We start from the raw sequence: 25798 nt of genomic DNA on the forward strand, positions 1-25798 counted from the left end.
TTCTTAGTAATGGGAGGCGTGAGCGTAGACCACACGACTAAAAGCCCGGGCTGTCGACCGCGTGTTCAACGCAGCTCCTAAGGCAGAGGGACTGAGGTTTACGAACGTACACTCTCACAGCCTCACAGGCTGGCATCCCTTACACTCACACAGGGGAAATCCTCCTCTTCCTCACCGGCTCCATCCTCTCTCCGAACTATGCTATCCAAACTCTAGTATCCAAACTCTATAACTTTTATCCAAACGCTGAAAAGACTACAACTCCTCATCAAAAACCCACATTTTGAATGGAGCCTGAGGGGTTTATATTGCTGTCAAACCTCGTGCCAAAATCTGAACCACTGCCCGAAGCAGTCACGTGGTACAGTCGGGCAGCGATGCTTCAGACGTCATAATTTTCAGCTCCTCCCCTAAATGAACCTAGCCTTGATACGCGCTTCGCGGAAATGCCCCCTCCATTACTCGACACAAGCTTCGAAGCCTCGGCACATCTCGTAACATCACGACCAGCCAGCCTGTCAATCAAGTCGTATCCATGGTTACTGCTGACCAATGGAAGCCAAGCACAGACCGCTTCCTTGGTGACGTCTGTCATTACGCAATCCGTCCCGGAAACGCAGTCGGTTTTGAGCGTTCGGGCGTGATCTCGTTGGAACGTGATGTCGTTCGGACGTGGTCTTACTGGGAAGTGATGTATTTCGGATGTGATGTCTGTGTCTGTTGTGATGATCCATCAAAGCTAAAAAATAGAACGTAAAGGAACTTCCGTTGCTATTTTTAGCCTCGAAGATGAACAACCTCATGACATATTTACCTGGCACGTTCTACCTCTTCTTTGTACAGGTGAGTACATATAGCACTAATGTCCATACAGTATCTTATCACTACTATTATTGCTATCGATGTACATACATTCTTATCCATTCTATTCTATCGTTATCTGTTTACTGTTATCTATCCTATTCTTATTCATTCTATCATCTGTTTTGTTTACTGTTAACTATTCTATTCTTATTCATTCTTTTTATGATGACCTTTTCTATTATTTTTATTTTCAATCATTATCTTTTATATCGTTATTTATTGTATTGTTCCCTATTATCATCATATTTATTATTTGCAATTCTGTTTTTGTTGTATTATTATCAATTGATGTGGATCGATGCCATTTGCTTTCAAAGAGACAGAACAGCAGTACGGTACTGACATTTGTACACCAGTTCTTTTGACTAAAATGTATTTTACTTTGAATCATATTTTAGTCATCTAAATCAATTTACTTTTAGTCGTCTAAATTTCACAACAACTAAAGGCAACTAAAATGTAGTGGAGTGAGTGTAAAATATAAAAACGTATGAAGGATAATGCATGTTTGAAGTTTTCTTCAATCATTGAGGCTGCCTGCAAAGCGTCCCAATTATAACATTCACAACAAAATGTTCCCCTTTTCTCAATAAATACAAGTCAACTCTTTCACACCACCCTTAGTATAATACCTAATGTGACCACATTAGTAGTCATACCCTCTGTGGTGTTGCTAAGTCAGACCAACAAAGAAGAGACACTTTGCCTGTCACTGTGCAATACGGACCCTGAACACAATCAGTCTGAGCATGCACAAGGACTACGTCACTTCCTCCTTTAGCTAATTTTTACGACAGAGCTTCAACGACGTCACATGCTGTGGTCCTTATTATCTTTTAAATGTATGAACATAAATGGTCAATAACCATACTTCATATATATTGAGAGGTTATTTTAGAAGTGACTCTTGTTAAAATACAGTCAAACCTGTCTTAGCGGCCACCTTTATAGAACGGCCACCTGCCTATAGCAGCCACTGAAAAATCCCCCGCAGCAAATTTACATGTTATAGACCCTGTGTATAGCAGTCACCTGTCCAACGCAGCCAGCGGCCACCCATTTTGTCTCCCTTGGTCAATATCTGACCGCATATAGCGGCCAAATTACCGACTCAAGTAGAAGCTTCATGCACGATAAAGTTTTTCTTTTTCAATCAATGAAGCCGTCGTGTGTAGACATTAATTACTGAGTCCTAGCTCAGTCACAATCATTCACAAGATCCACACAAACTGTCAGTTGTTCCACATAAAAAAACGTCTTCTTTTGAGCTTGCTATTTCCTGGTCAAGCATGTAACTTTAAGAGCATTTGCACCAAAACATTACCGCAAAGTAGGCTGGGAACAGGACGTGCTCCCAGCGACGCTACAATACAATACAATACAATACAATACAATACTGCCTGCTCGCTAAAACCATGCTAACATATGTTTTTAAAAAGCAGCGGGAGCAAAACTGAGTTCGGTTGTACTTAATTGAAGTATTTTAGAATGTACTCACGTTATTTTTCATCAATCCTCATCCAAAAATCCATCAAAGTCCTCATCTTCTGTATTTGACACAAAAAAAAGCCGTCTTCTTTTCCGTTCGCTATTAGTCTGTTAACTTGTCAGTGTTATTCAGCTCCGAAGCAAAGAAAGAAACTTCTCCTGTTGCTTCTGCCAACTTTATTTATTGAACGTGGCCACCAGATAGCAGCTCAGAACACACACACATCTCTCAGCCTCGTCTCTCCTTCCTGCTTGCCCACAAGGCAAAGGTTAAACAAGCCCCACTACATAGCTGTCCAGCCAATGCCTGTAAGAAATGACACCGTTTATTTCCTGGTGTGCACTGGTCAATACTGTAATGCCGCTTGTTGTGGGGAAGGAGAGACTCACGTCGCCGATGCACTTTAATGGCTTTATTAACAGCGGAGAACACTGCAGGACTTTACATCCACGCCAACATAAACACACTTCCCAACTCTCTCCAAACTCACAGCTAGCACTGAGCCTAGCTCTCCTGCTCGGGACGCCCACCGTCACTTCCCGTCACTTCCTGATGAACTAAAGCTGTAATGTCACTCTGCCGTATAAAAAGTAAAATATTAAAAACAAGCCTAAGACATTACTAGCACAGCTTTGTTCTGTGGGTCATGGATAATAACAAGCCTAGTAGATTCAAGAGTTTTATTGTCATATGCATAGTAAAACGGACAGTTATACTATGCAATGAAATTCTTATTCTGTTCATTCTCCCAAGAAAAGAAAGAAAACAAGAAAAAGAATAAGAACATCAGTAGTGCTGTACAACTTTTATCTGCAGTCCCACAGTGCCCTCTACTGGTCAACATTATAATTTTTCCCGCCTTTTTTTCTTTTTTCCTCTACTGGTCAACATTAAAACGCCAACCTGTCTATAGAGGCCACCTGTCTATCGTGGCCACTTTTGAAGTCTCCCTCTAGTGGCCGCTATAGACAAGTTTGACTGTACTTGGTTAGCGTGGGGATGTTTCTATCGTCTTACGACATCCACCAAGACTGAGCTATGTAAAAACTTACGCAATGAATGTAGCACAGACGTAAACGTCATATCCGGTTACGTGTAACGTGCATAAATAAATTGAATAAAACACATAAAATGCAGTTATATTTCAATGTAAACAACCATAAGTCGAGTGCAATGATGGATTCAACGAGAGGATTCAGCTTTTTCAGGGTTTTTTCTAAACGGGGAAATAGCATCCATCCAAACACATCTTCCTAGCAAATGCTTTTGTGTCTATTTTTTCAGTGTCGAAAAAAACCGTAAAATAATTTATGGAACAAAGAAAAAAGGGCTTATTAATTGTCCACGTGCACTATGGGTATGATAGAAGAAAAAAAGATTGATTATGATATTTCTCAAATGTCTATATACAGTATCTTAATGTTTTTGGGAGTGGAGGGGGGACGCTTGCTGCAGTAAAATAGATTCGACGGATGGCGTAGATTACACATGCCTAACATGTGACTGCCGAAAAATAGGCCGATCAGATGTAGCGTTTTGCACATGCGTAGAACCGAGTTGAACCGATTGCGTTACGTATTGCGCAGTGACAGTGCCTTCTAAAATCAATAGAGCATCGTGATGGAAATTTTGTCTCTTTTTAGAGAGCCGACTCTTTCGGCTCCCAAGTGGCACCTCAGATTTTTGTTGTTGTCTTAAATTAATTTATTACCACTTGATGTGAATTGTGTAAAATGAATTACTCATGTAAAAATACATGATATCAAATATTTATTATTTAAATGGATTTATTTAAACCTCAATGAGTAGCTACAAAAAGAATGTTATATTATAAATAAAATACAAAAACAAAGACCCATCTCAATAGAAGTGACGCGAACCGCTACCTGTCGTTGGTATCAAAGAGCCGTCTCTTTGAGCCGATTCTTTCGTGACCGACAGGTCACCAATAGAGCAGGGGTCAGGAACCTTTTTGGCTAAGAGAGCCATGTAAGCCACATATTTGCAAATGTATTTCCATGAGAGCCATATCATATTTTTTAACATTGAATACACCTAAATGTGTGCATTTTTACGCATTTTAAATTACAATAAGTCTCTGAATGTATTCTTTTTAATAGCATTGCTATATGAAGCTACAGTATACCAATAATAAATCAAATACTTCTTACTCGGGCTGCAACAATATATGTATCTGTATCGAACCGTTCAATACACATGCGTACCGAACCGTGACCCCTGTATGGGACAATACGCAGTTTCATATCAAGTTCTGACGCCGCTCTGTGCTGAAAGCTCAGTGTATCTGCGATCAACTATTCAGGCTTAGGTTGCATTTTCAAGCACAGAGTCACTGAGCTCCGCCTCCCACATTCATACCATGCTGAAAATGTTGAAACATTAGAAAAATGTTGGCAATTTCAACCAAATTCAAATGAAAAAGGTAATTTGGCAAGGTAATTTATTTTCGTGGGGGTGATAATAAGACAGAAGTTGCATGGCACGCATTTGCACTCATATGCTTGCAAAGTTGCCGTCTGACCATCGTCTATGTGACGTGACCACAGCTGGAACAAAGAAATAATAAATAAAGAAATTACATTTGAAGTGCTCCTCCCTGAGCTACCACCTTAACGTGGTGGAGGAGTTTGCGTGTCCCGATGATCCTAGGAGCTAAGTTGTCAGAGGTTTCTATGCCCCTGGTAGGGTCACCCACGACAAACAGGTCCTAGGTGAGGGACCAGACAAAGAGTAGCTCAATAGACCTCTATGATGACAAAAAACAGTGGACCACGTTTTCCCTTGCTCGGACGCGGGTCACCGGGGCCCCCCTCTGGAGCCAGGCCTGGAGGAGGGGCACGATGGCGAGCGTCTGGTGGCCGGGCCTACGCCCATGGGGCCCGGCCGGGCACAGCCCGAAGAGACAACATGGGTCCCCCCTCCAATGAGCTCACCACTCATGGGAGGGGCCAAAGGGGTCGGGTGCAAAGTGAGCTGGGTGACAGCCGAAGACGGGGACCTTGGCGGTCCAATCCTCAGCTACAGAAACTAGCTCTAGGGACATGGAATGTCACCTCTCTGGTAAGAGCCTGAGCTGGTGCATGAGGTTGAGAAGTTCCGGCTAGATATAGTCGGACTCACCTCAACGCACAGCAAGGGCTCTGGAACCAGTCCTCTTGAGAGGGGTTGGACCTTGTTCCACTCTGGCATTGCCAGCACTGAGAGGCGACGGGCAGGGGTGGCAATTCTTGTTGTGCCCCGGCTTGTGGCCGGCATGTTGGAGTTTAACCCGGTGAACGAGAGGGTAGTTTCCCTCCGCCTTCGAGTGGGGGGACGGGTCCTGACTGTTGTGTGTGCTTATGCGCCAAACAGCAGTTCAGAATACCCACCTTTTTTGGAGTCTCTAGAGGAAGTACTGGAGAGTGCTCCCTCAGGCGATTCCCTTGTTCTGCTGGGGGACTTCAATGCTCACGTTGGCAGCGACAGTGAGACCTGGAGAGGCGTGATTGGGAGGAACGGCCCCCCTGATCTGAACCCGAGCGGTGCTTTGTTATTGGACTTCTGTGCTCATCACAGATTGTCGATAACAAACACAATGTTCAAGCATAAGGGTGTCCACATGTGCACTTGGCACCAGGACACTCTAGGCCGCACTTCCATGATTGACTTTGTGGTCGTATCATCGGACTTGCAGCCATATGTTTTGGACACTCGGGTGAAGAGAGGGGCGGAGCTGTCAACTGATCACCACCTGGTGGTAAGTTGGCGCCGATGGTGGGGGAGGATGCCGGTCAGACCTGGCAGGCCCAAACGTATTGTGAGGGTCTGCTGGGAACGACTGGCAGAGTCCCCTGTCAGAAGGAGTTTCAACTCCCACCTCCGGGAGAGCTTCGACCATGTTCCGAGGGAGGTGGCGGACATTGAGTCTGAATGGGCCATGTTCCGTGCCTCTATTGTCGAGGCAGCTGATCGCAGCTGTGGCCGTAAGGTGGTTGGTGCCTGTCGTGGCGGTAATCCCAGAACCCGTTGGTGGACACCAGTGGTGAGGGATGCCGTCAAGATGAAGAAGGAGTCCTATCGGGCCTTTTTGGCTTATGGGACTCCGGAAGCAGCTGACAGGTATCGGCAGGCCAAGCGGTCTGCGGCTCTGGCAGTCGCTGAGGCAAAAACTCGGACATGGGAGGAGTTCGGAGAAGCCATGGAGAACGACTTCCGGACGGCTTCGAAGAGATTCTGGACCACCATTCGGCGTCTCATGAGGGGGAAGCAGTGCACAGTCAACACCGTGTATGGTGGGGATGGTGTGCTGCTGACCTCAACTCGGGATGTTGTGGATCGGTGGAAAGAATACTTCGAAGACCTCCTCAATCCCACCGACACGTCTTCCTATGAGGAAGCAGAGCCTGGGGACTCCACGGTGGGCTCTCCTATCTCTGGGGCTGAGGTTGCCGAGGTTGTCAAAAAGCTCCTCGGTGGCAGGGCCCCGGGGGTGGATGAGATCCGCCCGGAGTTCCTTAAGGCCATGGATGCTGTAGGCATGTCTTGGTTGACACGACTCTGCAGCATCGCGTGGACATCGGGGGCAGTGCCTCTGGATTGGCAGACCGGGGTGGTGGTTCCCCTTTTTAAGAAGGGGGACCGGAGGGTGTGTTCCAACTATCGTGGAATCACACTCCTCAGCCTCCCTGGTAAGGTCTATTCAGGGGTTCTGCAGAGGAGGATCCGCCGGATAGTTGAATCTCGGATTCAGGAGGAGCAGTGTGGTTTTCATCCTGGTCGTGGAACTGTGGACCAGCTCTACACTCTCAGCAGGGTCCTTGAGGGTGCATGGGAGTTTGCCCAACCAGTCTACATGTGTTTTGTGGACTTGGAGAAGGCATTCGACCGTGTTCCTCGAGGAATTTTGTGGGGAGTACTCCGGGAGTATGGTGTATCGGACCAGCTAATTCAAGCTATTCGTTCCCTGTATGACCGGTGTCAGAGTTTGGTTCGCATTGCCGGCAGTAAGTCGGACCCGTTTCCAGTGAAGGTTGGACTCCGCCAGGGCTGCCCTTTGTCACCAATTCTGTTCATTATTTTTATGGACAGAATTTCTAGGCGCAGCCAGGGCGTTGAGGGGTTCCGGTTTGGTGGCTGCAGGATTGAGTCTCTGCTTTTTGCAGATGATGTGGTCCTGCTGGCTTCATCAAGCCGTGAACTTCAACTTTCACTGGATTGGTTCGCAGCCGAGTGCGAAGCGGCCGGGATGAGAATCAGCACCTCCAAGTCCAAGTCCATGGTTCTCGCCCGGAAAAGGGTGGAATGCCATCTCCAGGTCGGGGATGAGATCCTGCCCCAAGTGGAGGAGTTTAGGTACCTTGGGGTCTTATTCACGAGTGAGGGAAGGATGGAACGCGAGATCGATAAGCGAATTGGTGCGGCGTCTGCAGTGATGCAGACTCTACATCGGTCTGTTGTGGTGAAGAGAGAGCTAAGCCAAAAGGCAAAGCTCTCAATTTACTGGTCGATCTACGTTCCTACCCTCACCTATGGTCATGAGCTTTGGGTAATGACCGAAAGGACAAGATCGCGGGTACAAGCGGCCGAAATGAGTTTTCTCCGTAGGGTGGCTGGGCTCTCCCTTAGAGATAGGGTGAGAAGCACTGTCATCCGGGAGAGACTCCGAGTAGAACCACTGCTCCTCCGCATTGAGAGGAGCCAGATGAGGTGGCTTGGGCATCTGGTCAGGATGCCTCCCGGACGCCTCCCTGGTGAGGTGTTCAGGGCAAGTCCGACCGGTAAAAGGCCTCGGGGAAGACCCAGGACACGTTGGAGGGACTATGTTTCCCAACTGGCCTGGGAACGCCTCGGGATCCGCCGGGAGGAGCTGGACGAAGTGGCCGGGGAGAGGAAAATCTGGGCCTCCGTGCTTAGGCTGTTGCCCCCGCGACCCGATCTCGGATAAGCGGTAGAAGATGGATGGATGGATGGGCATTTGAAGTGCAACAGAAAAAGAAGATACTGTAGCAGGTAAAGTGTTGCAATAGAATAAGTAAATACATCATAATAAAATGTTGTAATCAGCAGTAAAAATACAAGAAAATATACCGTGTAAAATGTTGTAATCAGCAGTACAAATACAAGTAAATATACCACGTAAAATGTTGTAATCAGCAGTACAAATACAAGTAAATATACCGTGTAAAATGTTGTAATCAGCAGTACAAATACAAGTAAATATACCACGTAAAATGTTGTAATCAGCAGTACAAATACAAGTAAATATACCGTGTAAAATGTTGTAATCAGCAGTACAAATACAAGTAAATATACCATGTAAAATGTTGTAATCAGCAGTACAAATACAAGTAAATACATCATCATAAAATGTTGTAATCAGTAGTAGAAACACAAGTAAATATACCGTGTAAAATGTTGTAATCAGCAGTACAAATACAAGTAAATATACCACATAAAATGTTGGAAACTGTAGGGATTCTCCCAAAATGAAACAAAGTGACAGTCAGGACTTTCCATGCATACTCTAGTACCTATGCTATGCTAGCAATTAGCACGTTAGCATTGACACTGTAGGGATTCTTGCTGGTATTTCCATATGAAAACTAGTTTGAAAGGCAAAGCCACCAAGTTAGTCTCCAATGGCAGACGGCCAGATGTTCGTGACGGGTAGCAGGCCCGTTCCAAATTCCCAGCTGAATTGTTGGAGTATTGTGTATTGTAATTTTGTGTTGTATATGAATATGTTGTTGATCAGTGAAGTGAAATTATAAAAGCAATATATTGTTTTGTCTTTGACAGGCTGTAGAGGCTAAAAAGTACTGCTGGTATTTTGAAGGTGGATACCCAATATATTTCATGTAAGTATTGTATGGTGCTTCTGAAGATTTGCTCAGTCATGCTCATTGGAAAAAGAAAAACATGGTGTTACTGTATAGCAGGCTCATGATAGGTGATGAATGACTCTAGAATGTGTTTTGTTTGGTAAAATCACTCATCTGGTTGTGTCTGAACTGACATGGAAATGTAGAGGATCTGATATTCCACAGTCGTTTGTGTTGTTCATTCATATAGTTTGTACTTTGGAAAATGTGTATTAGCTGATGTCACACATGGTTATACAACATTGCATGTAAACTTATTTGAGTCGATATCCGCCAGTACAATCACCACACATTATGAAATGCTGCTGTATTTGTCATGTTTTGTCAGATGTCGCTCCTACGAGGACTGCTGTGGGACTCGCTGCTGTGTGAGGGCTCTGTCCATCCAGAGACTCTGGTACTTCTGGTGAGTACTACTACATCATGCTGCTAAAAGGCTTTGGGAAACCTCATCTATTCTGGGTTAGAGCTATTAGATACAGTATACTGTTTATAGTGTATACTGTGTACACACACACACATTTATATATATATATATTAGGGATGTCCAATATTGGCTTTTTTGCCGATAACCGATATCTCAATTTCCGATTCCGATGTCAACCAATACAGATCTTTTTCTTGAGTAAAATTGTTCTAAAGTAAGTTCTTGTGCCTTGATTTATGTTATTTTTAGAAAGATTGAATTTATTTTTAGTTAAAGGGGTATTGATTAAAATACATGAATTTGCTGATTATTATTTTGATTGATAACTTTCATGTTATTATTTTATATTATTATTTTAATGTTTTTGGCCACGACTACTACTACTGTGTGGGATTCACAATGTTCCTATCTTAGCCCTCTGAGAGGATGAAATACATTGTTTTGGGTGCCTAACTGTTTCCCAAGCATATTCGTGCGTGTGTGAATGTAGAAACGAGAGCCATTAACTTCACTTTCTTTGTCGAAAGGCACTTTATGAAAGTAAGTACATTTATTTGTATTCATTGACAGCGCATCCTTGCCACATCCAGTATGGCGGCGACATTGACATAAGGCTCAGAGCTCGATGCGGCGTCTACATATATGGTTTTGACAACAGCGCTTCCTGTTTCCCAGCGTGCTTTGCTGTACTGTTGTAAATGGCTGCTAGGTCACATAGTTGTTTATTTAGCATTATTCCTTGGTAGTGTCTCCTCTGTTGTTATCTACCTATTACGTTGCTGTGTGATGTTTTTTAGCTTTTTCTTTAAAGCAGTGGTCTCAAACTTGCGGCCCGCGGGCCATTCCGCACCAAGTCACATTTTGCGGCCCGCGACTTGACAGGAAAGAGTCCTGTCTTAACTGTAAGTTAAGCCAATGATGCTCACAGGGTGAAAGCATAAGCTACCACGGAACTAAGAGTGTGTCACATGGAGAAATGAGGGTCACTAAACAGAACACTGCCTACAATCGTGGTGCTAACACACACACACACAAAATGACAGCACGACATGTAAAAGGTAAGTAACTACTAGGGGTGTAACGGTACACTAAAATGTAATTTCGGTTCGGTTCAGTTTCTTGAAGTGCTCGGTTTGGTTAATTTTCTGTACAAAAAAGGAAGAAAAAATGACTTGAAATGCTTTATTTAAAAAAATTCAAACACTTTTTTTTAAGAAATAAAAGCGACCCATTAGACTCTGAGTTTTTTTAAATAGAAATATAATAATAAAATAAACTGTTGTATTTAAACAATTGTTTAAACATTGTGGCGAAATGTAATGGACAGTTACAGTTAAATATGTCTGTCCATCCATCCATTTTCTATACCACTTATCCTCATTAGGGTCGCGGGGGCATGCTGGAGCCTATCCCAGCTGACTTTGGGCGAGAGGCGGGGTACACCCTGGACTGGTCGCCAGCCAATGGCAGGGCACATATAGACAAACAGCCATTCACACTCACATTCATACCTATGGACAATTTAGAGTCGCCAATTAACCTAACATGCATGTTTTTGGAATGTGGGAGGAAACCGGAGAAAACCCACGCACTCCCACGTACTGCAATACCGTGTGTTAGTGCTTTGGCCCGGTCAGAGTTGTTTACTAGAGGTTGTTTATATGCTGAAGTTATCGGTGTTTGCACTAAGCTGGTTTTCTTTCTCGTAGATGTAACGTTCACAGCCGGATGATACCACTTTAAGTGCCCTAACATGTTAGACGTGTTTCCTGCAGCATACCCGATATCGTTATAGATATTATCGTTATCGTGAGCCTTACTCCCAATACTTGATGAGGCCCAGCCTCACCCAGACTCTACCTCCAGTGGGCCCCGGGTAAACTGAGTTTGAGACCCCTGCTTTAAAGACACCGTGAGTAAGAATGATATGTGGAGCTCAACATTGGCTTTCATTTGAGGGAAAACAACGATACCGATGTTGGCCAATATCACATTTTTATGCCAATATCAGGCTGATAATTATTGGTGCCTGATATTATCGGACAACCCTATTATATATATATATATATATATATATATATATATATATATACTGTATATATGTATATACAAAATGGAGTGAGATTATGTGAAATATGTAATAGTATAAAAGTGTTGTGATCCTCCATTAACAGCACAGATGTGTATTGTGTATGTGATGTTCATAATAGCTGTAATTTAGGGCTGTCAAACTAGTGCATTAAATGCAATTAGTTACAGTCAGATGTACTGTGTTATTTTTTTTTCAATTAATGTGAGTCTAATTTTTTATCTCTAACTTTACAGTTTCTGTATGAAAGCTGCCTTGTTTAGAAAAATATGTTTTATGCTTTGGGCGTCTTGTGCTTGGGATGGAAAACAACTGACCGTTATTGTGTTTGGGCTTGTTTAGCATCTGATAGGCTCCCATTGTATTACGGAGGGCAAGGTGAGTAGCGGTCAGGAGATATGAAAATGGAGGAGCATGTAAGAGTTGGCAGTCCAATGAAGGGGAAATGTATATTTCAGAAACCCTCAGACAGCATCATTGTTAAATGTAGAGTGACATGCCTTCTTAGTAAAGCCCCGGTCACACTGCCCGAACTTTGCTGTAGCGTCCCTGGAGTTGTGAAAAAAATCATCACCGCTCGTAACCGCACACAAAATGGGAAAAAAAATAGAAAACACGGGCGTTGTCCTAGCGGTGCACCGCTGAAGCCGACGTTGCTTTAGTGTTGGTTTAACGGTAGCGAACGTTGGTTTAACGGTGACGCGAGCGTTGATAGAGCGGCGTTCTGTGCATGCGGGCTGGTGGCATCCTCATTGTTCTGTGGGTGATGTTGAATAAACAATCCTACTAGTTATTTATGACTAATTGCCAGGTCTGCTCGCTTGCATCATACAGTACAGCTCCACACTCACGCAACTGTTGTCCCATTCGCAGTCCCACAGTGCTCTCTACTGGTCAACATGTAGCAGTATAAATATAATGTGTCTGCAAACACTACACTCATGAAGTGCTGGAAGGCTCATTCCAGAGCTCCACCATCAGCTTGTCATATCCATGGTAGTACAGTTTAACTGTAACAAGATTTCTTCGTTGGCGTAGCGGACCCAAGCGTCCACAAACTTCCGTCTAGCGGCACCAAACTTTGACTGGGCGTTGTTGGAGCGGTGATGAACTTTGCCGTAGCGAAAAATTGCCCGCTCCTCACCGCTGGCAATATTTTGTGCAGCTCAAAACTTTCGGAGCGGTAGGAGGGACCATCAGCGGTGGCCGAGTGTATACAGCATTGCCTTAACGGGGGCCAACTTCTGTTAAACGGTGGTGCGCGGTTACGAGCGGTGATGAATTTTTTTCACCGTTCCAGGGACGCTACAGCAAAGTTCGGGCGGTGTGACCGGGGCTTTAGAAGGAGTTTGTTTACCTCCGAAGCATCTCAAGTTTTATTTGCGAGTGCACCTACAGCTAACGTTAGCAGCAAAGACCTTAGCAATCTAGAGAGCCATAGCAAAGCTCTTCGCCAAGCAAAACTCGAGAACACCCTGCAGATGAGCAATACTTGTTCTAATAATGGTGTCATTTTTGTTCTTCAGGGTTCTGTTAATGATGGCGGTGTTGTTTTGCTGTGGTGCTGGCTTCTTCATCCGTAGAAGAATGTATCCTTCCTCTCTGAGAGACGAGACAGCATTCAACGTGTCCTTCACAAGACATCCTGTCACTTCACCAGGTCATTATTTTAGGGTCTAGATCCACTACTACTTTACACATGGAACACATGGAGCAGGTCTAGATCCACTACTACTTTAAACATGGAACACATGGAGCAGGTCTAGATCCACTACTTGTTTACACATGGAACACATGGAGCAGGTCTAGATCCACTACTACTTTACACATGGAACACATGGAGCAGGTCTAGATCCACTACTACTTTACACATGGAACACATGGAGCAGGTCTAGATCCACTACTACTTTTGTCTTCTTTGTAGTTTCCCAGCAGCCAGGAAATATGCAAGGGTTTGGCGTCAACAGGATGACGGGTGCCGACCCGACGCTTACTACCACATGTCCTGCCTACCTGCAACAACCTGGCTCCGCCCACATGATGATGACCACCTACCCTCCACCACCGTCTTACTGCAACCACCCACCACCGTCCTACGATCAAATCTTCCACAGTGGTGACAAGAAGTAACAACTCAAGCTAACACTTTGGAATAAACAGAGTTTACTGTCCTGCTGAAGAAACTAAAAACCGGCTCAGAAAACAGATAGTTCATTTGCATATACACATTCATTTGCATACACACCTTTACTTTCATATGCACTTTCTTATCAGTAATGGCAATTTTACCTCTTTTAAGGGAGACGGTTCTTTTGCGTCTCAAACGGCTCCTCAGATTTTTTGGACTACATTTATTTATTACCATATGTGTTAAATGAAATTCTGAAAATATCATTATATCAAAGGTTTATTATTTATATGCTCAACATTGAACAGATTGCTTTAAAAAGCAAAACAACGAAATAGAATGAAATTAAATAGAAAAACAAAAGACCCATCTGCATTAGGCAAAAAGGTGCATTGTTGTTTTATTTCCAGTCATTTACAGTGAACAAACAACCCAAACATTGCACAACAAAATATAAACTAAAATGTGCAAAAGTCAAAAAGAAAACAAAAAAACAAGCTTCATCCAGTGTAGTTTTGCTAGCCTTAAAGTGAAGATTGGCAGTCAGAAAGACCATAGGCTTTCGTTTGCTGCAGCTTTTGTTCCTCCCCTTTCCTGCTTGTCCCTTTTCTGGTCAGTGTGGAAACATACGTCATCACACATTTTGACCAGTCACACGTAGCTTTATCTGAAAACAGGACATGAGAAAAGGGCGACAGAGACGTCACTGTTTATCTTGTATTGTATTGTATGTACTTTATTGATCCCACAGCGGGGAAATTTACTTGTTACAGCAGCAAGCAAGCAAGACAAGTAAAGAGAACAGTAAAGTAAAGCACTACAACATGGTTCAGGTGGTGCAGGTGTTGTAGAGCCTGACAGCGGTCGGTATGAAGGACCTGCGGAACCTCTCCTTCTTACACCGTGGGTGTATCTCTCACCATCAACACCAATCCTCCAACATCGTTGTCTCATAAAACATCAGTTGGCTCTTTTTAAAAAGCATTGCAAGTTGAGCAGTAGGATACATTTACAGTTCCATTTTTCAGTACGGTACAGTTTCCCACACGGTACACATTAAAAGCGAGGGACAGGAAGTGTTTACTGTTCTGTAAACAACTCCAGTGCTGTTCAGTGTGTGGCTAGCGATAGTGCCAAGGCGAAGGCAAGTATCTTTAAAAGTCTCTGTGGTTCAAGTCTGCTGTTTGCAGTTGAAATGGACAGACAACAAGTGGAGAAGATGAAAGCAACGTGCCGCCATTGTTGAGGAGCGAGGGGGCGGGACTACAAGCTGCGACTATTATACTACACTTAAACCAGTAAGAAAGTTTACTACAAATAAAATCATAATACACACTCTTCTACTCTAACTGTGACACTTATGTGCGTCCTTGGGGAGTGAGTAAGGCAAGGCCAAGCGCTCCATACTGACAGGGGAGGGGGAACAATTCCAATAGGGCAGCGATGTGATTTTGCCCAGAGCTTGTGGTGGTGCCCCTGCTTCTAGTTGACTATTTTGATGAATACGTCAAGATCCAGTCTAAAAAGAGAAAGCTGCTGTTGTCCCTGTGATTTCTATAAATTACATATAATGTATGATAGTCCAAATGAGATCATATTTAAAAGATTGGTTGCATTTTGACTTTCACACTTGATGTACAACGTATGCAAAGTTAGGAATTTGTAGTACGAGTGGATGGTTTTGCTTTTCTAAGGTGATTTGCACGTATTCATGCCTGCCTCTGGTAAACCTTTCATACCGGAGGGTGCTTGAGTGAGACGTGCAAACCTGTTCTGGTATACAGTATGTTAACAGGATGCTTTGCTAAATTGAACACGTGGTGTTCTTCCATGTCACCCTTTAGCCACCTTTGCACAAAGGCGCAGTGCTTTGTTGTTAACTTGGCCTACAGCATCAATAAAAGCATCTGCATCAGATAGAAGGATTAGGATAAGAATTGAGATTGTCAACTGTGACAAGATTATACGACATGAATACTGTAGTTTTTTATGTGGTAAGCTTACATCTTATCTCTCTCAACTATGGAGCACAATAAACAGACCCAAGTCAACTTACTCTTTTTTTTTGTCAAATATACTGAAAAATGTTTTTTAGCGTTTATACAACACAACTGATTTGATCATAACATTACAAATACATGCACAGAAAACAAATGTACAATACACAAAGAAATATAGCGTATGAAAGGAATCTCGAGTGACGTAGCAGCATACGTGAGTGAATATGACGCGTTCTGCAAGACATTGCAAGAGAGAATTACTCTGATTGGCTTTCTGAGGCTTGATGTGCATTCTTCTGCTGTCGGGGTTGACTTTCATCTTGGTAGTCGGTATTGTCTGTCTTGGATGAATAACAAGGACTGCATTTGTGAAATTTTCATTTTTGCTTCTTGGAATTATCTTCAAATATGCAATACATGTTTTGTGTGGGGCTGAAATGGATTTGGACACAAGACGCGGACAGGAGGAAAACATGACACCACTGAAGTGAACAAGCAAAACGCATGCAAACAGCACTTGTACTGTGTACTATGTACTGCGTTTCTTGGTTGGATATTAAAGGCTGGTATTTATTGGAACTGCTCTCAAGTGTGGATGATTTGGTCCAACAAACCTTTTGAAAATTTCATCCAAAAATACTGTGCTCCTATTTAGTAGGTTTGACATTTCATCCAATCAAACAACTAAAGAATTCAGATGATTTCAGTCTTTTCTTCTTTACAGTTTCCAGCAGTTAGCAGGTCAAAGCTCAAAAGCAGGGAAGCGGGAAGTTTCAGGAGCGGCCATTTCCGACAGATAGTGGATGGTCCCCGCCATACCTGATAGGAGAAACATAGGTCACTGCCACTTTGACTTTCATGCTGTGAGGGCGTGTCATCATCAAGAAGCCTTCTGCACAATTCATTTATGACAAAAAAACACTTTATGCACACAATATGCTCCTAAATCCATGAGACGTGTGTGCCACCTTCAAAAAGAGAGTAGGGTCTGTCCGGGATACGACAGCCATGGGTCCCGTAGCCCAAACACCACTCAGCAAACTAGAAGAAACCAGAAGAACCAAGTGTAGCACATTGCTTCATAACATGGATATGATCCACACTTCGCCTTTTGCTGCTTTTCCTCAACACAGATCATCTTGAACATGATGTTACACATGTACTTTTGCACCTAGACAAAAGGTCCATGCAATGCAATGATCAAGTAACGGAATATCTACCACTGACACTTGAGAAAGAGAAGTGATAATGAAATGTAGGACATGATGGAGCAGTCGTAAAAAGAACCATGAACATCACTTCTGACTTTCCAGGAACTATGATGGAGTTCTGCAAACAATGGATGAAAATATGTGAACAATGAAAGGAGATATGAAAAGGAAAGACCAATCTACAGGCAAATGAAGTAGAAAAAAACATCTACAGGAATTTACAGATAACGCCGTCAAGGGTTTGAAAGAGGAAATAAGCATGCGCATCAAGTAAGTAGCAAGGGAGAAGAACAAATGTCAGCTCTCAAGGAAACTTTAAGGAGCTAATGAAGAGTTGGAGCAAAGCACCCGCATGAACCATGTGCCAATAAAGCCTACTGTTAAGTCATGGACATGAAGAACAGAGGAGAGCAAGATGAAATGGATGTTGTGATACATGAATTGTACTGTAAGAAATACACGAACACCACACCTGTCTCCCACTTCACTAAGAAGAAATACAAAATTGACTTTTGTGTTTAGAACAATATAAACATGCAGGGAAGTTGAGCTAGAAAAGAAAACAAAGATCACCACATTTTTCCCCGTTTCTTACCTTGCAGGCACGGTACAGGTACTTCTTCTCCTGGGTTAGTTTGTACAGAGAGAGGAAGGCATAGCCATTGCCGGCAGTGCCGTGGCAAATGCCATAACCTTTTCTGAGGAGACCTCTGTGCCAGATGACCTCGCCACATTCCACCGCTTCCTTCAGGTACTTCTCCTCTTGAAACACCTGAGCAGACACAAGGAGCTTTCTTCTCACAAATTCAACATCTTGACAATCCAGCAATGCCTTGTACTTTCATTTTATTCCTTATTCCGAAAATATGTTTAGGACATATCAAATACAGCAATACCAAGATTCAATACAACAAAAAAGATGAAAGTTATCCATGTGAATTTCAGCAAATCCTTCCACGTGTTCAAGAACACCATCTTTGTCCTTCGTGATGGTGCTGGTGGTCAGCAAGCCGCCAGCATTGATTGGCCTTTCTCCAATTTCTGAGCATTTTTGTCATGTGTGCTCTTCCTTCCACAAACACATTAGCAACGGGGCTGTTTCTTTAACCAGGAAGATTTCACACCGTGTACCGTGACATCAGCATTTTCCAGTCCCGATTGGTTGATCAGAGCAAAACTGTGGCAATCTGAAAGGAGGAAGGACTTTGTCTCTAAATAATCAGCATCTCTGGTGAGTTTGATGTATTTAATTTAAATGTTTTTGTCATTAGATCAACATTATTATTAGGTCGACATCCTTAGATCGACAATATTATGTATGTATATATATATATATATATATATATATATATATATATATATATATATATATATATATATGTATATGTGTGTATATATATATATATATATATATATATATATATGTGTGTGTGTGTGTGTATATATATATATATATATATATATATATATATTTTTTTTTTTTTAAATTTTCCTTTGGGAGGGGTGTCTTACCGTTATCTATTATGTATTATCCTGACTATTACAGAAAACATGACATGGAATGTAGGAAGTGAACTACATGTACTGTACTAGATGTAGAATGGATGGGGGGTAGGATTAAATAAGCTTTGCTTCTTCCTACTCCTTTTGTACATGTGGAACTATGACAAAATGATTCATGAGATGTATTCCATTGTAACCTTCATGTTCAAATAAACTAAACCAAACCAAACCAAACCATTATTAGATTGACATCATTAGATCAACATTATTATTAGATCAACATTATTAGATCGACATTATTATTAGATGAACATTATTAGATTGACATTATTAGATCAACATTATTATTAGATCGACATTATTAGATTGACATTATTAGATCAACACTATTATTAGATCATCATTATTATTAGATCATCATTATTATTAGATTGACATTATTATTAGATCGACATTATTATTAGATCATCATTATTATTACATCAACATTGATTGTCAGGTGCTCCAGATGATGTTGTAGTGTCGAGGTTTGAAGTTGGCTGATGCTTGTTACATTTGGCCAAGCGGCAAATTTACAGGCCACTTCCAACGATGATCTCTGGTGAAAGTTACGTAATGCTTGAAGTTCCTAGCAGAAATAGAACTGAGGCGTATTGGTGATGATGTATTGGAAGATGAACGTTTAGTAATAATGCTATTCATATGCAGAATGCCGCACATTGTTATACAGTATTACGTGTTTGTATATTCTCAATGGTTTGTATCATTGTGATGTGATAGTGCTGCTCTTAAGAGGTGGATTGAGTGAGTCCCAACTGAAGGCCCAGGTACCAAAATGCATGGCCTGCCACAGACATACACCTCACTGAGTTTTACCGGACGCTAGGCTACTTTCTGATTTTGTGACTGCAGTGACAGAATGTATAGCTGCACACATAAAGCTGGGATTTGCAAATGTAAACTAGTGTGTGAGTTCACACACCCTAGCTTTGTCTCACACTGTCTCTCTAGTCTCAACTTCAGGCTGAAGTGTGCTGCAATAATTCAAACACATGATGAGTCTTTACTCACCTTATAAGCCATGATGAGCATGTGGATGACACCGGGCGCTCCGTGGCACCAGTGAACCAGTCGGTCGCTCTCGTTGCTCAGCGATGATGGGAAGTTACCAGAACGAAATCTTTTGTGGCGGATATAGTCAATACTGGGCTGGACCAACTCAGCGAGCTTGTCTGGGTGGACTTTTGCTCCAGGCTGGATAGAAAGACAATTTTTACTAAGTGATGAGATCGGAGTGTAGTTGGACCCCGACAAAATACCGCCACGTGACATCTGACATGATTTATTTATCTGACATTTCAAGGTTTAGATATTGTTTTTTTGTCCGTCATTACCTGCATGAGCATGTGAAAGATTCCAGCCAGGCCGTGGGCAGCACCAATATATTGTTTCTTGTGCCATTCATAGAGCAGCGGGCAGCGTTCAGCCTTCTTTAGCTCTACTGATAGATTCTTCCCTGATTGGATGATGGCAGTCACTACCTGGTATGCCGGTGGAAAGAAATACACATAATAAACCACCTCTATACACAGGACAGCAGTCTAGGGTTGAATGTCATATCATAAATATATACTGTACATACATACACAATGGATGTAATGGATGTCATACCACAAATATATACTGTACATACACTCCTGATCAAAATCTAAAGACCAGTTGAAAAATTGCTAGAATTTGCATTTTGCACATTTGGATCTTAATAAAGTTTCAAGTAGAGCTGCAAAATGCAAAAACAAGAAGGGGGGGTGAGACAAAAAGCATTTTGAAAAGTCATTTATTGAAAAGAACAATTAAACTGAAATAGCCTGTTTATCAGCTGATCAAAAGTTTAAGACCATCGCTCAAAAAATAACAAAAAACTCTCCAAAGAAGAACAAAAAATGTTCTCAGTAGGACTCAGTGATGAGGAGCTCCACCGTTCTTGTTCATCACTTCCAAAATGGCTTTGGGCATGCTTGATGCCAGTGTTTCCAGGAGGCTAGTGGGAACATTGCTCCAAGTGGTGAAGATGGCTTCACCAAGGGCATCAACTGTCTGGAACTGATGGCCATTTTTATAAACTTCCCTTGCCATCCATCCCCAAATGTTCTCTATGGGATTTAAATGAGGGGAACATGCAGGATGGTCCAAAAGAGTGATGTTATTCTCCCTGAAGAAGCGAGCATTGTGACCTGCACAATGCAATTTCTTTCTAGCAATTTTTCAACTGGTCTTAAGATTTTGATCAGGTCTGTACATCAATGGATGTCATATCATCAATATATATTGTATATACATCCACAACGAATGTCGTATCATAAATACATACTGTATAAAAGACATTATTGTGCACACTCTGCTGGAAGGAGTTTTCTTTTCACTGAAGCACTTCCATCTTAAATGACCACATGAAGCATATGTTCACCAAAGAATAACGCATCGCCTGCATTCTTTCTTCAGTCTTTTTGCTCATGCAAAATGAAACATGATTACTATCATCCAGGGCCTGCACTCACTTCTGCAATGGTGCCGTCATCCACAGTGGCATCTCCAATGTGGTTATTAATGTAGAGCAGAGCGTAGAGGTAACCAGCTCGTCCATACAGCAACTCATCTGGCATCTCCCATTCTGGACTCAGCAATGAGTGCTGCAGCTGGAGTAGCCTGAAAGACAAAAAGTCATTTTCATTTGACAACGCCCCAAAAAGGTTCAAGATGGAGAATAAAGTGGCAGACGTTGACCTGATGAGACAGTCTTTGCTGTCAGCAGTGTTTCCCAGCTTGTGGTGGACCACTGCACCCACTGCTAATGGCCCGGCATCACCACAAAGGAAGGTCACTTTTCGTCCATTCAAAATTCTCATTGATCGCTTAACATAGTCCAGTGCCCGTTGCAGATGGGCCAACTCATTGGACACACGATGCAGCTGCAGATACAGCAAAGCAATCCCTAGGAAGAAGAGAGAGGCTTATGTATGAAGCCATTTCTAGTAGATAAGATGATGCATGTAATGACACACCTGTCCAGCCAGTATAGGTAGAGAAATCATGGGGGTCGGCAGTCTTCAGGCCCTCCTCCATCTGCTCGAGCAGATCTTTGATTTTACTCTGGACATTCCCTTGGAAGGCTGAGCTCACCTGACGTCAACACAAATCATCCATTATCACTACGGTATGTGTGTTCTTCATCAGATTATTCAGTAACTTTCAGTTGGGTACAGCGGTGTACCCATTTCCCACACCAGACACATTAAAAGCTGACAAGAACATATCAGCCACCATCTAACTTTAACCATCTCAGGCATCTACTGCCAGATTATTTTCTAAATGAAAGGGCTTCTCAGGCAAATTAAAGGTTTTATTTGTGACAACTGTGAGAATCTTTCACTGATGAGCCCAAATGTGACCTGAAGATTCAATTCAATAACTTTGAACTATTTTCCTATTATGTGACTCTGCTTTTTTTAATTAAAAAACATCAAAACAAATTAAATAACAGTAAATACGAGAGATTAGTAAATAAATGAATGTAAGGCTACACCATAAAAAATGTATTTATTAACAGACAAGAAATGCACGCGTAAGTGCTAACCAAAACAGAAGGAAGGACTAGACGTACAGTATAATAGATGTCATATAATCAATGTGAATGTCATAACTTATTCAATAAGAGACAAGAAATAAAAGTAACTTAACAGAAACAGAAGGATACCATATAATCAATGCTAACTTATTAAATAATAGATGAATGAATGTCGTAAATAACTTATTCAATGATTAAGTAATTAATACTGGATGGATGAATGAATGTAAGGACATATAATAAAACATGTATTAAATAATATATCGGATGAATGAATGCAGGAAGAAATGAAAGACATTTTTATGCCGGCAGTCCTTTTTGAGAAGAATAGTTTATTTGATGATTTTGTCATTTGAACGGTGCTATGGTTGTTAACATACAATACAATAACATAACATATAATAAAAAGATGTTACTTGTCCTTGGGGGTCTAGTGGTTGTGCTGCTGGGTCTTGCTGGTCCCAGTCAGGGTATGGGTTGGGAAAAGATCGTTCCTCCATGTCTGCTTCACTCGCAGTCATTAGCTTCAGTCTCTTTGACACGTGATCTCCCATCTCGACGGTGGCTCAGCACGGACAAAAGTCCAGACGCTGCCAATTTGACAAAATGCTTAACCATTGACATTAATTCATGCGTTTACTAATAAATTACCGCTGGCTCCAGCCTGTGAGCATGTTCATATTACCTGAGGAGATATACAACAAGGACGCACATATTACAAATGGGGTCGCTGATTAATTAAACTGCTTTCATAAAGAATGCCTGGAAATGAACCAACAGCCGAACGTAGGAAACAGCTGTTGCTGTATTATAACAACGTTATAACATATAATCCACACTATATTTAATATATTGCAGTCATATGAAACATTAGAGCAACCTGCAGTCGTCACTATAATAATCCAACACTGCAAGTATAAGGATACTTGGAGGCAGAATACCGGAACGTGATCAGCAGGCTAAATTGTGGTGAAGATTATCGTGGTTTGCAGCTTCCAGTCTCCCAGTGTCTCCCAATGTCCAATGTCCAGCCGCTCCCTTCCACGGTGTATGCGAACTGGAAGCTGCAGTCAGGCGGTGCAGAAAGCATCATTGTGCCGCAGCATCAGCATCTTGGAACCCTCACACTGATGCTGGGTTGGAATGCTTTGCAATGCTATCCTATACAAAACAATTAACTAGTGCTGTAGCAGTCAGTAGCAGGGACCAGTGCAACGTGACTGTAGTGACAGATGGCATGATGCTGTGATGTCAGGATTAGACATCATCGCAGATAACTCCTTCTATACATTCTCTCTCACCCTTTCTGCCACTTCCATTACCATATCTCTCATTACTATCAATCTTCATCAATCATTATCAATATCATTATAATGCCGCAATGTAGCAGCCACGTGCTCCAAAACATTAGCCAACATGCTAGCCTACTAAAACCTGTTTTACACAATCATCATTCACATCCACCAACCCATAAGAAGACTTAAAATGTGTTTTATATACAGTTTTGTGCTTGAACTCATCAAGTCCCTAAGTGACGTATATTTGGAGCGCTTGGCATAGCGTGACCATATTTTAATTAGCAAAAACCAGGACACTTGGACGGCAATGATACTCAAATGATGATACCAGAACCGGAGGTTTACTCAAAGATGCCTTATCATTCCCATACATTTCAAGTATGCTTCCTCTGTATGGATAGAAAAACTATATTCCAAAATACTATCTAGAACCAAAGACACTGATTTAGATTAGGTGTTACTCAACATGTTTTATTATGCCTAAAATAATACCTTTTTTACACATTTCAATATTGTAAATCTCTGGAATGATATAATGATCGAACTCATGTACTGTATCTTATGTATTAGAATAATCACAAAATAGCAGCTGTTTTTACAAATCTTCCAGGACAAATAACTATGATAAATATGTAATAATATCAGCTACTGTGTATGCAATAATAGTAGCAAATCCATCAGCTTCTCAGGGATTAGGTCACATGCAGCCGAGTGTCTTAAAGCCGCTCAATTTAATGGCCCAATGAAAAATCATGAAAACCAGGACATTTCCATCACTTTCTAAAAAAAAAAAACGCAGGACAGCCCGGTCAGAAAATGAAAACAGGACATGTCCTGGGTAAACAGGACGTTTAGTCACCCTATGTTGTCATGTGACAGGTTATTGCGTCCCTAAAATGGTGGTGTGTCATTTTCCAAAAACTTGTTTTTTTCACCATCAAAGGTCATTTTAAATCCATGTTATAATTGTAACGCTTGAATAGGGTGTCGGATATTACAATTCAGCTCGTCATACTATATTTCTTCCATCAATTCATAGACAAGAAGCTAGGAAAATATCACTATTAACACATTTCTTATTGAAATTCATGTATGGAAACATGACTATCAGGCTTTAAGCTTTCAAATTGCTCTGGGAAGCCTGACGTGACGTGTTTGTCACAATAGCAAAAATGCTACTAAGACACTCAATAAATGTCACTCTTTCAGTTGTTTCCAATCAATACAGTATATGTTGTTTACGTCAATTCAAAGTACATTTGTACAACACAAAAATTCAGCATGAAGAAACTCTATACCCCTCACCCTAACCCATATAGTAACATCACACATCTGTCACATTATTTAGTAGTTTTGTATTATCCACCGTCATTTGACTTCAATTTGCTGTAGATTTTCATGGATTAAAATAGTCAACTACAAAATTAAGTGAATGTAGGTAACGTTTGTGATATACTTCCAATTTGACAATGTGTATTATTTATGTACTGTTCAAAAACTTGTTAGGGTGGCTACAGCCTCTCACATCATCAGCAGAGATTTTGACAGAGATGGCATGGACTTACAGATGGACAAGTGAATGACACACTTGGAGGGTTCTGCTTGGTGAAATCATCACTCAAGCTGATTCTGATTCTGATATTGGAAGGGGTTTGAATACTGGCCTGAAGTGAGAATCAGAAAGCACTCAATAGATTGCGTGTGATTGCGGGGATATGACTTAGTGTACAAACAGGTTTTTACAATATTTGACATTTGAAAATGGCAAGTCATACTTTCACAGTTGCTTTGGCAAAAGTAACTGAAAAGTGACACAGATAGTGTGACACCTTGCAATTGTGAGGCAGCAATGTTGGAATATAATCGTGTAATATATTTCACTTTTACGGTAAATTCTCCGACACTGGGTATGGCCAAGGTATAGTATAATTGCTCCAGTATTGTACTGCTATGTTGTATTTTGTTTCTACCGGTAGATGGCAATAATGAAGCCAAATGTGTCTGATGTGGTGGGTTTCTCCTGAAGAAAACTCAAGTCTCCCAGAATGCCAGTGTGTAAACCAACTGAGATCTTCTATGAGAAGAGATATTCACAGTAATGCAATTAGTTCTTCGATGCAGCCAACATTTTCTAAAACGCCTTCGTTTCATTTATTCTGCCAGTAAATTATCGGGCGCGCTTGGGGAAATGACTTAAGGTAGTGAAAATTTGACGTGACATAACTGGCAACCCCGAGGTAAAAGTTGGAACTAGGAATTATGTGGCTTCTCATCTTGCAGGCG

General features: G+C 41.8%; 2 protein-coding genes across 6 annotated transcripts; one reads left to right on the top strand and one right to left on the bottom strand.

The window, feature by feature from the left end:
* Positions 1 to 453: 453 nt before the first annotated feature.
* vopp1b (VOPP1 WW domain binding protein b) lies at positions 454 to 18390 on the top strand. 3 transcript variants are annotated; one of them, XM_054765725.1, is made up of 7 exons: positions 454 to 843; positions 9152 to 9210; positions 9563 to 9640; positions 13277 to 13410; positions 13675 to 15176; positions 17692 to 17840; positions 18177 to 18390. In XM_054765725.1, the coding sequence occupies exons 1-5, from the start codon at positions 790 to 792 to the stop codon at positions 13878 to 13880; spliced, it is 531 nt and encodes a 176-aa protein (XP_054621700.1). In that variant the 5' UTR covers positions 454 to 789; the 3' UTR covers positions 13881 to 15176; positions 17692 to 17840; positions 18177 to 18390. The 3 variants fall into 3 exon arrangements, with proteins under 3 accessions (XP_054621700.1, XP_054621699.1, XP_054621698.1); XM_054765724.1 differs by lacking the exons at positions 17692 to 17840; positions 18177 to 18390 and having other exon boundaries at positions 13675 to 15951; XM_054765723.1 differs by lacking the exons at positions 454 to 843; positions 13277 to 13410; positions 13675 to 15176; positions 17692 to 17840; positions 18177 to 18390 and adding an exon at positions 853 to 8362 and having other exon boundaries at positions 9563 to 9641.
* On the bottom strand, positions 14278 to 23447 carry lancl2 (LanC lantibiotic synthetase component C-like 2 (bacterial)). 3 transcript variants are annotated; one of them, XM_054765728.1, is made up of 10 exons: positions 23159 to 23447; positions 22634 to 22807; positions 21655 to 21772; positions 21377 to 21584; positions 21151 to 21298; positions 19987 to 20133; positions 19664 to 19846; positions 17685 to 17861; positions 16847 to 16919; positions 14278 to 16697 (listed from the first exon to the last, which is right to left on the bottom strand). In XM_054765728.1, exons 2-10 carry the CDS (start codon positions 22769 to 22771, stop codon positions 16621 to 16623), a joined length of 1269 nt encoding a protein of 422 aa, XP_054621703.1. In that variant the 5' UTR covers positions 22772 to 22807; positions 23159 to 23447; the 3' UTR covers positions 14278 to 16620. The 3 variants fall into 3 exon arrangements, with proteins under 3 accessions (XP_054621703.1, XP_054621704.1, XP_054621701.1); XM_054765729.1 differs by having other exon boundaries at positions 22634 to 22902; XM_054765726.1 differs by having other exon boundaries at positions 22634 to 23447.
* Between the last annotated feature and the right edge of the window lie 2351 nt (positions 23448 to 25798).

This window comes from Dunckerocampus dactyliophorus, chromosome 21 (genome assembly GCF_027744805.1).
Source record: "Dunckerocampus dactyliophorus isolate RoL2022-P2 chromosome 21, RoL_Ddac_1.1, whole genome shotgun sequence".
NCBI classification, from domain to species: domain Eukaryota; kingdom Metazoa; phylum Chordata; class Actinopteri; order Syngnathiformes; family Syngnathidae; genus Dunckerocampus; species Dunckerocampus dactyliophorus.

Excerpts from the sequence above, each read along its gene's own strand:
- vopp1b (XM_054765723.1), top strand. The coding sequence starts at position 5,628 with ATGTTGGAGTTTAACCCGGTGAACGAGAGGGTAGTTTCCCTCCGCCTT.
- lancl2 (XM_054765728.1), bottom strand. The coding sequence starts at position 22,771 with ATGGGAGATCACGTGTCAAAGAGACTGAAGCTAATGACTGCGAGTGAA. Across the intron at positions 19,847-19,986 it reads TCTTTCACATGCTCATGCAG|CCTGGAGCAAAAGTCCACCC; the intron begins GTAATGACGGAC and ends CTTTCTATCCAG. Across the intron at positions 17,862-19,663 it reads TGCTCATCATGGCTTATAAG|GTGTTTCAAGAGGAGAAGTA; the intron begins GTGAGTAAAGAC and ends GTGTCTGCTCAG.